This window comes from Trematomus bernacchii, unplaced genomic scaffold (assembly GCF_902827165.1).
Source record: "Trematomus bernacchii unplaced genomic scaffold, fTreBer1.1, whole genome shotgun sequence".
Classification (NCBI taxonomy): domain Eukaryota; kingdom Metazoa; phylum Chordata; class Actinopteri; order Perciformes; family Nototheniidae; genus Trematomus; species Trematomus bernacchii.
The window spans coordinates 2,136,305-2,149,165 of NW_022987689.1; the positions used below are offsets into that span (position 1 = coordinate 2,136,305).

The window sequence follows — 12,861 nt, forward strand, 5'->3', positions numbered from 1 at the left end:
GAGAAACAGTTAGCACTTGAAGTCTTCATTTACCCTTCAGTGGTGGTGGTAGCAGATGGTTTCTGCAGCGCTCTCATTCCCAAAGCTAACACCTCTTCCTCAGTTTAGGGAATAACAGAATTGGTTAAAATGAACATGACTGACCTTTTAATTAAGAACCATTATTACACTGTTTTAATCAAAGAAAAAATATTCTCTGTCCTTGTTGCATAATATAGCACAGACACACCTTTTGTGTCTGAGAAGAGCATAAAACGTGTTTTCTACTGAAACCCTTACCTTTCTTGAGCCTTTTTAAATTGCATATATATATATATATGCAATTTAATATATATATATATTGTATGCATGTTTGTTGTTGTTGGATCTGTTTACATTACTTTCCCAACAGTCAGGGAAGTTAGCCATTGATAAAGTTCAAAAGCACACATAATGAAACATTGTGTTTAATCTAACTGTACTATACATGTTCACACATTTTACGCGTGTTCAATTGTACGTTTTTTACTCTTTTGGCCTATATAATACAGTGCAACATCCATCTGGGTGACAGTTCTGCAGATTTTATATATTTTATACCTCAGTTTACTTTTTCTTCTAGCTCTGAGACACACTTGATTGCTATGATTTATATTTTGTTTATTTGGGGTTTAATAACATAGACTGAATATAACTGAGGTTGGTAGCACCTATTCATATATTCAGGATCTGGGTTCGCCCCGCCCACCGCTGTTCGCGCTAGTATTGAGAGTGCGCGTCATGGCGGCGTGAGCTCCAGATTACAAAAACAATGAACATCAGTGTCTGCTTTATTTTCTATATAAGAGGAAACACCTGAAGGATTAAAGCATATTAGTTTGACTCTGAGGAAGAGACTGTTGTTTCCCACAATCAGCGACTAGAGAATACCAGAATGGTAAGTGTAGTTAGCATCTTTAATTTGTTTATGTTGTTTGCTAGCTTGTTGCTGGCACATTACGGAATTTGGTTGGTAGATAAGTAAAGAAGCTCTAGGGGGCGGTTATGTTTACATTTTAAAAACTGTATAATTTCTACTGTAAAAACTTTGACTATGCTAATGCTAACTCTAACTAACGACAGGTGCGCTCTGTTTCCTGTTGACATGTGATTGGCTGTTTCTGCTTTGTGAAGTGGGTAAACTATCAGTTTAGGGAAATGCAAAAACGTCTTCCACTTCGGGAGAGGGTTTGTGAAATCACTTCTCTAGGACTAACTTTGCAAAGATACAAGACAGTAAAGTCAGACATAAGCGGATATAAAACTTAAGACTGTTTTCTTGGGAAGAGGGGATTTGTTAAAACTGTAGTGATATATAGGCTACTTGTCGTAGCCTATACATTATAGTCAAGCATAATGATTTGATTATTTCTAACACTTTTGTTGTAAAATGGACGTCACACATTACACCTTTTACATCATTAGTGTTACCTGAATGCATGTTTGTTTTGGTCAAATATGTATTGGTTTGGTTTGGTTGAAGTATATTAACATATGTTTAACAAGAAAACCTTGAAACTTCCACTTACTTTCAACCTCATCTTCAATCCTACTTCAAATGCAGTTTTGCTTCTTTTGTTCATTTACATTACAGTTATACAATGTTTACTTTAATTATGAAGGAAACTACTAAACAAGAGTGAAATCCAGGTAACTTTATTGAATTGATAGCCTTCTTCTGGTTTAAATGTATTTTATTGTGTTGAAAATGTATATCATTTGAAGGTACTCAGTCACGGTCACCAAACAGCCTTAGCCGACCTGTATGTTACGCAAAAACGTATTTTTAGATACATAGGCCTACCTGCAAAAAGGCGTTATTTTCGGATGCAAGTGAAGTTATAACCCTGTATTTAATATCTTTAATGTACAATTCTCATTCAATGCACCTGCTGTGTGTCAGGTATGCGGCTTTAGTCCACCATCTAGTGGTAAATATATCTATGTCTCGAGGCAAATCGCGCGCACACCAGACCAGCAATTATAATGAGCAGACCTGTTGCACCTACCTCTTTTCATTTAAATAATACAAAAAAACTAATATGATCTTCATACAGGTGGATAACTTAGAGGAATAGTGTGTTCACATTTGAATGACTTCTTTAAATGAAGTTTGATGATTGAGCCATTTACAATGACCCACATTAAGTGACTCACCGGAGCTCTATAGTGAGGAGGACTGGGATTATGTCCGCGCTTCTTGCCTGTCCCCATGCCTGTTTACGTTCATGTGAGCCACGTTCCTCTGGCTGCCAGCCCCGCCGCGGTATTTATAGCCAAACAGCCGGAATCATCACTCAAGAAACCCTCTCGAAATCATCCTCAAACCTCTAAACTTGGACTGAGTGAGAGCGGTTGAATTTGTAGGGTCCACCTGAACCGGGCTCTGTGACGATGACGGAGCGAGTGTCACCTCAAGGTAAAGCTGTCAAATTAATTATTCATTTCATCACTTAATTGACATTTTCTTTTCCTGTCGCGCTCGCTGCATTAGTGCTCACCCTCCAGTGAACATTTATAGCATCTTATTCATCTATTCTTTACTTGTTATGACTGCTGCTGCGTGTTTCTTGCTGCACTATATTAAACTCCACAAGATAAAAGACACATCATCCTAATTAGCAGTATACCTGTTAATGGATATTCAATGCATTCCTAAAATACAATTTGCAGACCTGCACAATTAGACGAAGTGGAGGCAGCTTGTTATGCCATTAGGCTCTATACAACGTGTGCATTATTTAAAGGAGATCAATTGAATATGAATTTACATAAAAGAGCAAGTGTTTGAACTTTAATGCATGGTGCAGATAAGGTGGACACCTCTTGCAGCAGTATGTATTGTCTGTACGCACACTGCAGTGAGGGTCTCATTTATAAAGCAACCTCATCAATGCTGCATTTATGATTAATTGCATTTCATGTTTATATGTTAATCAGATGTCATGGATTTACGCTGCTGTTTCTTTAGTTTTTGCACCCAGTGCTTTAAAGGGTGTGTCTGTTGGTACATGTGTCTTGACATTTAATTTCCCCTCAGCTCTGGCTGCAAAACTAACCGACAGTAAAACGTCTCACATATATTTTGAACTTGAAAGGCTGTGCTAAAATTAGAAGCGGACCAATCCACCTGTGTAAATGGACACGCTGACCCTGTAGCCTCTGCCGGCTTTCAGATGAGCGCTGTGCTGATTTTGAGGGCAGAGCTCAGCTCAGATGTGTCCAGTTCATGTCTGAGGAGCCCTGCTGCTGATGTGTGAGTCATTGTGCCTTTTGCTTCAGCTCTCCCACACTCAGTCATTTTCCTTTCAGCTTCGGCTCAGTGGCAACAGCCTTGTTTCGTCTGTCTCTGACTGGCTCGTCTAAAACTTGCTGTTTTTCAGCCTTGCCACCTCATCTCTCTCATATTTCAATGTATCAGTCACACAAACACGCTTAACTGGACAATGACAGCAACAACAGAGTAATAGTTTTACAGGTCTGCAATGTTGTTTTCAATATGCTGGAAACAGAACATGAGACTAGAATAAAGCAGGAAAGTGCATTGTTTGTTCTCTCCTCTTTAGAAATAGAATTTTTTTTAATCTGAAAACATAAAACCGCATTATTCAAGCTTAACGCCATTTCTTCAGCCCTGATTCCTATTCCACTCCCCAGTATAATTACTGACCTCCTGCTGGTGCAAAGCTTTTGTTCATCCAGTCTCATGCACTGCTGGCTTCGAAGATCACTGGTTGAAGTGATCATTAAGAAAAATACAATCCAATGTTGGCATTCATTCAGAATTCATGCTGCACTGTTAAGTTATTGTTTCAGGATCTGTCAGTGTATACGATTCTCACACAAACTCCATAACCACCTTTTTTTTTAATACATTTCAACAGGTATCAATACAAAAGAAAAACCCTGTTCTAGCTATCTGACCATGTCTGGTTCTGGGATTTTTCCAATGAGCCATGAATATTTGTACAAAGTTCATGGCTATCCATCCAATCGTAGTTGAGATATTTCAGTCGGGATCACAGTGGTGGACTGACCAACTGACCAACATTGCGGTCCCTAGAGCCAAGCTTCTATGGTGGCTATAAATAGACAAACGGAGAGAAGCAGGCAGAATGGGGAATGTTTCATGAATGTGTTTTCACCAATTTTCACTCATCTTCTCTGCCTTTTTCCCTTTTGTCTCCCCTTATTTGTAGCATTATGGTGAAACCTTCAACTACCGTCCTCCGTAGATATGCTCACCAACTCAGACCAGTCCCTCTCCCGCTCCCTCACACCCAACCTCCACTCTCCATGCAGCTCTGGAGGAAATATACGCGTCCAGTCCTCCCTGTCCCTTCCCGAGCCTGAGGCCTGGAGGAAGCCCAGCTCCACCCCCCGTCACGGCCTGGCCCAGGGAGCGCGGTCCAGCTCCCTGCAGGTTCCCCACGCCGTCACAGAGTACCTGGGCCTGCCTCCTCGAGCCGCCAGCTTCGATGTGTCTTCTGATCGGGAGGACGGCTCGTCCGATCAGGGTTCAGGGTCTCTGAGCCCCAACTGCATGCAGAGGCGTCGTGGGGGACTCGTGGAGCAGAAAGACATCATCATGGCTCACCAGGCTCACAAAATCCAGAGCACGCCGCAGGCCCGCAGGAAGGAGTGGGAGTGAGTATAAAAGAAATTCAGAGGCATAGGAGTCCTCTTAAATTGCATGTGTAAAGATGATAAATCTCTCTGGAGGAGGATGAAAGTGCCCGCGTAAAGAACACACTCACCCAAAATGCAGCTTAACGTTTCAACCTGTTGAATGTCTTTAAGAGTCAGTCATTACGAATACTTAATGTGAAGCAAAACAACTTATTTTTTTGGGATGGGATCTTTTATTTCAATAGTTTAGTCACTAATCCTTTTTCATAGCAGACACTTGTCATCATAGGTGTAAATAATGACATTAATCATGGCTCCATTTATTCTAACTGTCCCAATTTGGTTATTGTTTTTGATTACACTTTTTCTTTTTTATGCTCTACCTCAAACCATCTGTCAGGATCTGTAGAAGTGTAACATACTGTAGCTTTAACAATGTAGAACAAGCATTCAGAAATGTAAATACTTAAGGAGAGACTACTGTATATGTGACTTAAATTCCTAAAGTGGTCAGAAAATGTGCCAATAAGCTACTGTTTGTTAACACGCTCTCCATATCAACGTTTTAAGGTTATAAAATGTCAAAGTTGTGTTTCAATCTACTCTTCCCAAGTGTTAGAAAATGAATACATAAATGCAGGTTTAACTTTGAAACTACATTTAATAAGACAAATAATCTAATTACACCATATGAGATAAAAGGTTTAACTCATTCATTGGTTCTCCAGCCCATCCACTCGTGAGACTCTCATCAAAGGCCATTATATATAATTATATTTAATGTAAACCGTTTTAACATGAAAGGCAAAAACCTGAGCCAGCACTTATCATGAAATGGCTAAAATCTTAATTATTCTAGCAACTAGTGGAGAAGCTTCAGGATTATATAGCCCCATGTTTCTTCTATACTAAATCATAGATGGATGGAGAAGTTTACAACCAGTTTGTTCTACTGTTAAGAAAAGACAACAGAAGTATGTCAGACTTTGAGCTTTTTATTCCCCTAGTGGTCAAAGTTGATAACCTGTACAGGTGTAAACAAACTTGAGTTTTGTTTTGTTTTCATGACGGTTTCCCACCAAAATGTATAGTATGTTCCCTTTGGGCCCAATACATAAATAGATTGGATATAGTACATGCCTCGGGACTTTGGCTTTAAATGAGCATATTTGCTAACTCCTTCATGTTTAAATCTTGTATTTGAATATGGATGTTCATTAACGTCCTCTGTCTATATCAGAAAAATATATAAATAAACAAATGTATTGGCCTTCTCGTAAAAAATGTGAAGAGCCAACCTTTTAAACAAAATTAGAAACCTGCATTTTTTTAATGTTGGGTAACTACCAGTCTTCTATTCCCTTGTCTTTGTTGGTGCATTGCTGCATTTCTTGGTGGTACTTCCACTAACTGTCCATCAGTCAAATAACGTGAAACCATTGTCATAACATGACGCACTTGCATCCTTATTTCTGTGTACGCGATACTAACAATATGGAGGCCGACTCCTAAAAACGTTGCTGATGTGATAAAGGACTGTACTAAGTATACTTATCATTGTTGTTTTGTTGCTGAGCTACAAATTGCTTGCTCCATAATAATACCAATAGAATATGCAGTTTCTTTTGTTTCCAGCATTGTTACAGTTCCACAAATGAATCACTAAATCTGTTCCCACTGCTCTCAACCATTGATTTGATGTTTCTTTTAATGCCGGTGTATCATTGTTGGCCATGGTTTACTGTAATCAGATACTGGATAGTGTTGTTAACGGCGGGCTGAGGGTGCTTGCTTGTGAACTTTTGCTCTCTGAAGCCACATCGCTCTGATTATCTGCTTCCCACCACTCGAATGCGGAGTGGTACTCCATCACTGTAACCCCCATCCCACCAACAAGCCCCCTCCTTCTCCTTCCTCAGATATTTTTGACCCTCCACCACCCACACCACATCCACTTTACTGATACACTGTCATTCTCTCTTTGTCTTTCCATCTTTTTCTCATGTGCAGACACTCAAACACAGTCATGTGTTCGTCTTGTATCCCTGTGATGTCTACAATCTCTTATTTTCAACCCCTTATTTGCCAACTGAATGAGCAACTTAAGCACATAAAAGTTCAAAATGTTAAATAAGGAACTTTAACAAATGTAAATGCTGATTTCAGAGAACTGCTGTGCATGTATTGTGGTTATTTGTCCATTAGGGGATGCTAGGGAATCAAAGTAGAAGAGCAGCAGGGAAGCAGCACATGATATTACACTCAGCAGATGAGTTTGGACAGTGCTGGTTTTTGCAACTACACAACTGAAATATTGATGATGATATTTTGTGAAGTTTCAGGACAAATTCAGAAAAGATCAAAATCAATAGGTGATGTAACATTTTTAAATAATATGACTTTTTAGAAAAGGTAATTCCTCACAACAGAAACGTATTAGAGTGCACTAATGCAACATTTGGAGCTGGTGAGAGAGTGGTCAGATTTCTCTAATATAACCGTAATGTTCATATATGTTTCAAACTGTAAAGGTGTCACGCCAATCTGCATTCATATAAGTGGCGGTTATTGGTCGAATCAAACTGACATAACTCAGTACTAGAGGATGTCTGTTGCTAGGGAACAGAGAGAAAAATAAAATGCTAAAACCACTCCAGTCAATGCTGGATGAAAGCCTGTCTGCAATTATATAAATGCTCTTCAGAGCTCTGGCACAAAGTACGCCCATTAACGTTTTAACTCACCGTGCACGTCACCTGCAGCCTCACTTCCTCTGTCTTCTGCTGCACAATATCTCCTAAGACGTTTCCACAATGGGTATAAAAAGATAACGCCGAAAACTCTGCCTTTCATTTCTCTGTAGTAAGGGCACTAATGTACCCCTTAATAAGCTAGCTGTGCCCCTTTTCTTCTACAGTTAGTGCCACCTATTCAAAGTTTGGCCAAGCCCGGGCAAATTGATATGAGATCTGCTGCTTTTTATCTGTTCACACAGTTATTTTTAGAAGCCTTTGAGTAGGCTGTGAGAAAGAGCAGAACACAAAAGCCAAACACTTTTAAAGCTGGCTACATGTGGTCACGTTTATACAGAACAATGGATCATCGGTGTGGTGACGGTGCTGCATCTTGTCTGTCCAATGACCCTGAGGGTGTATCAGTGTATCAGTGTGCGCGTTTGTGTGTGTGTGTGTTGGTGTGCATGCTGGGAAACAGATTTCTGTAGGAAGAGGTTGCTCTATTGTGCAACATGGCTTTTGTTGGCAGAAATGAAAAGAACAGAGCAGGAATTCAAGAGAGCTATGTCGCTATGGAAACAACAGCAAAGAGAGAGAAGATACACACACACACACACACACACACACACAGACAGAGAGGAACTGTTTGCAAAGATGGACAAATATCTTTGTTGGGCAACAAATTCTGTTTATTTTTATAATGAATGCTTATGTAACATGTTTTAATAGAAAGTAGGGATGAGCGTGAGATATGTTGCAGGTACTTTTAGAGCTCTGCATTAAAGCAAACAGACATATTACATGCTAATTGTCATCCTTGCTATTTTTACTTCCTGCACTGGTAGGTCAGCGTAGCCTTTTGTTGCTCTCCTGCTCTGCATGAAGTGACACGCCCGCCTGCCTCATGCAGATTAGACAGAGGAGGTAACGGAGCCATGGCTGAGTTTTGGGAGCTCAGTTATTCATAGATCCCGTTAAATCGATTTTTTCTCCCCCAGATCTCGACTTGTTTGCCAAGCATGAATTTGTCAGTCTCTCTTGGCTTTCTTCCACAGTCCCCGCCGTCTGAGCCCTCGCACGCTGCCCGTCTGCACACTGATACCTGCATTGTGCTGCTGCACATGGAGTCTGTCAATCAGAAGCACATAGCTTCTCTTTGTCATGGATTGATGGCGTAGTTGGTTTTAATTGCATGTTTTTGATGTGACAAACAGCAGCTTCAGCTTCGATTGAATAATGCTGTGTGGGGGCTGAAGTGGTCATCTTCAGGAAACAGTGGGAGAGGGAGGAGAGCAGCAGATGGAGCGAGAGAGCCCAGTTTCCTAATGAGGTCTCACTTGTGGCACTGAGTGAGAACGAGACCCTGCTTTCTTCTGTGCTCCCTCAAAAAGGGAGCAGCCCTAAGATCTATTTCATGCGCTATTTTTACTCCTGGCTTTTTCTCCAATATTAGCACAATGGCCTAGTTTTTAAATGTTTCCATGTCTCCATTAATGAAAATATGACAATGCTGTCAGACGATACCAAATGGGGGTAAATGATTCAAGCCCCTGTTCTAAATCACCTTTGACGTAATTTATTTTACTCACTTGCCCTACCCACACACTTAACATAGTCTGTGCATGGCTTTCACCTTTTAGTATTACATTTATTTTCACACCCCTTTTCTTGCCACCCACAAACATCTTTACATAATTTTGAACCACATACCCACACAGCATGAATATAGGCGTCTTTTTTTTTAGGAAACTGTTTTTGTTCATCCTCAGCTAACTGTAATTGCTATGGTAACAACATATATGTCCCTCCTCTCCAGCAGCTTTCATTCAGATGGATTTTGAAATCGCCATCATGAATTATTACTGTGGGAGGGGTCTGACAGTGCTTATGCGCTCCTGGCTGCGTGTTTTTTTTTCTTCCAGCAGGTGAAACGATTGTAAGATGATCGAGCGATGCAAAGGACTCTCCCGCTACATTATCGACTTATTATGAATAACTTTATTTAAAGTTTTTTTTAATATTAGGTTTTAGACGCGTTAAACGGGCTTCCTCTCTCCTGAAATCTTCCTTTTGTCAAGTTTACCGGGACAAGAAGATGCGTAAAGTTTTCGAAGACTTCCCTCGGATCTCTGCATCATGTAAACAGCACAGGGTAGTTTCTGATCAGGCATCAGCAGCTGTGTCAGGTCAAAACGAGATTGGATGTTGATAGGAAAAAACTGAAAGGTGTAAACTCGGTGGATTTTTTTTCTTCCATTGCTACCTGCAGAGTTCAGAGTCGCGCGTATTAAAAAGTTGTTCAGAGCAGATTGTGACGCGCTGTTTAACAGATGGGATGATGAGATGTTGCACCTGATTCGATAAGTGAATGGATGATTAGAATATAAACCAACTGAATGATATAATATAATTTTCTTGTGGATATGGAGTGATAGGAATTTGCAACTTTTGGGGATTCTTCGCGCTCGAAAATCACCGGATTGAAGGTGGATCCTTTTTTTCTCCTTTAGCTCCACTTCACATTTTTCTATCCTAGAAGTCGTCCTGTAGTGAAACACTGTTAAGCCGGCGGTCTCCTCGTCTCTTTGTAGAATGGCTCGATTTGGAGACGAGTGCGCTCCTAGCACGGTGGACTCCGGGGATGGAGACCCGGAGCTCGGCGGGGAAGGAGCGGACGCGGCTGCCGAGAGTCTCACCGCCTCCATCAGGCAAGCCAAGGCGCAGCGGGCCCGGACCATGGCTATGTACAACCCCGTGCCCCACCGGCAGAACTGCCTCACCGTCAACAGGTCGCTCTTCATATTCGCAGAGGACAACTTCATCAGGAGAACCGCCAGGCGATTCATTGAATGGCCATATCCTTTCATAAAAAACACGTTTAAAGTTGCTTTTAGAGAAAGTGCATGTTGTGTGTTCAGCACCATGGACAGTTTCAGGCAGCATGTGAAGCCTGTGCATCAAAATACAACTCCTGAATGTTTAACAAGTGACAAAAGTACATATTTACAGCCATTGTGTTTTTGCATGACTCCTTCACTTATCTGCCTTGCATCCTCTCTGTTTAGTGTTTGCTTATCTGCATAATGATCTCCAGCTGTTTGTTGAATCACCAGATGATTAATTCATTTGCACAGCCGAATTTAACCTTCCTCTTGAAATGGTGCTTAGTAACTTTGCCCTAATTGTATTCATCTGTGGGCTTCATGTGCTCCCGTGTTGGCACAAGACAGAAAGTTAGCATGTGGTGATCATTACAAGCAGCTCTCCTCGCTGTGGGGGTGGCATGTAGGCACATCTCTGCTTAGTGCTCATTGGAATATGAACCTGGCCATGAGTAGGAGTCAGTTCAACTCCACCAGGCAGCGTTTTCTCAGTTTCCTGCTGCAGCACCGGCCAACAGTTTATCTCCCATGAACTTCTGCAGATCTCACAAAGATTATCAGGGAAGTTTATTCATTCCCGAAACTGCAGCCGATTGTATGTAATGTGAAGGGACAGTGCAGGCACAATCACTAAGGCCATACACAAATAATCCATTGGTGATACTTGCCTTGTTCAATTACATATATTTTTTGTATTTTTGTATTTAACAAGGTACAATGCACATGAGCACTTGAGTCCATCATGTAAATGTGCCAGATTCAGCCATTAAGACATTTACATCTGAAGTCTCTGGTGGGTACACACAAGAGCCCATACGTTAATTTGGTTAACTTTAGTCAAGTGATATCCTAAACAGTAGTCTATATACTTAGACATCATGCGACCCACTACTGGCAAATGTAATGGTCAATTTTGAGAGTTTGGGTTATTTGACTTCCATAACAAGTCTTCTTCACCTGAAGATAATGTCTTATTTACAAATATTTAACTATTTCTCAGATTTTGTAATACAAAAGAATGCGTGTATAAATGTAAGTATTCAACGAGGAAACAGTTGGGCTGATTTCTATTGAATACATTTTACACCGTATTCACCTGTAGTGTCTCCCCTTAAAGCATTAATCAGTTCAACAACATCACTCAGTTGCCATATCTGCCCACTGCTCCTCCTGTCTCACTCCCCCTTCAGTGCAGCATGCCAGTCTCACTGTTACCTAACCACAGGCTCTGTGTGCTGTGTGGGAGTGGGGCTAGTGGTCAAGACTAGCTGGCCACTGGCAGCTTGCTAATGTGACTGTCGGTATCACAGAGGCAGAGGTATGTGGGAGAGAGCTGGCCGGTAGTACTGTGGTGGATCGTGGGCTGTAAGAGCAGCACATGTCAGAGTATTGACTGGCTGAGACCCAGGTTTTCGCTCAGAGCGTCCAACTTATGAGACAGCAAGTAAAGAAGAGACTCGGATGCATTTATTGCTGTGTTTTTTTGAATGTATGTTTCCTGCACGAACACACTGACTTGTTAGAGGATGATATTTCTCACAGGTTGAGGAGTTGATGGGACTTGTGTTGCCAAATGTAGGCCAGAGTGCACCAGAGAGTAAAGTGCCAGGGCCACAGCAGTGTTCCTTTGACCCAAAATGATTAGGCAAGTCTTTTGGTAATTGATAAATCCATTTGAGTGATTCTTTAAGAGGAAACAAGTTAATATGATCTGGTTGCGCCTTCCCAATGTGCTTATTTTTGTTGCATATCGCTGTTAAGTTGAATTTAGTTTTTTACTTTTGGTTGGACATAAGATTTTTGAAGGGGTCACCTTTTTAAATCTTTGAAACCAGGGTGGATATTTTTCTATTATTGGTGTTGTATACATTTCAAATGAATGATAAAGAGATATATTTAGAAAGTAAAAACAGATGCATGGATTCTGAGATTAGTCATTAGTTTCAGCCTTTCATATAACTGCTGAACATATGTTTAAGTATGTTTTCTACCACCCAGGCAGCCATTGTTTTCCTTTTTTTACATTCGCACAAAGTTGTGAAGCCTTAATTAATTACCCAATCCATCACACTCCATCAAATATATTACTCAGGCTAAATAACTGTGACTTGATATTGACTGTGATGGATTCCTCATCTGAGGAGAGTTTCAAAGTCAATTTCAAATTTAGCAGCTTGTATTTAATCTTTAATAATGAAACATTATATCAAACATCCCTTTTCCTAAATGTTCTACAGCATGCATAATCTCTGGCATGCAGGTAACAGGTTAAGGTCAGGTAGAGTGGGTGAGATTTATTAAGTATTTCCCACTTCAGCTATTTTCACCTGCCTTCAATGGCAACAATGTGGACCTGTCAATGTGAGTCAGTGCGAGTCCCAGAGGCCCTCATCGAGCACTCTTCTGTGAGTCAGTGACCCCCTTTCTCTGAAGGCAGGAAAATTAATAACAAGGAGCAGCTGCATCATGGGAACTCCGGGGGACCGAAAGTCACAAGCACATACAAGTGTTGGGGCACATGTACTGTAGTTCACACATGTACTGTATCCATAGGGTATGTGCATGCATACACACTCACACACACACAAGGTCTTAGC

General features: G+C 40.9%; 1 protein-coding gene across 1 annotated transcript in view; it reads left to right on the plus strand.

Annotated features, from left to right (window-relative positions):
- The first annotated feature begins 783 nt into the window (after positions 1 to 783).
- Positions 784 to 12,861, plus strand: part of cacna1eb (calcium channel, voltage-dependent, R type, alpha 1E subunit b) — a 53,049-nt gene continuing 40,971 nt past the window's right edge. The window contains 3 exon segments of the mRNA XM_034138043.1: positions 784 to 916; positions 4,218 to 4,665; positions 9,974 to 10,237. Coding sequence (XP_033993934.1) covers positions 4,256 to 4,665; positions 9,974 to 10,237 — 674 coding nt within the window. The 5' untranslated portion in view covers positions 784 to 916; positions 4,218 to 4,255.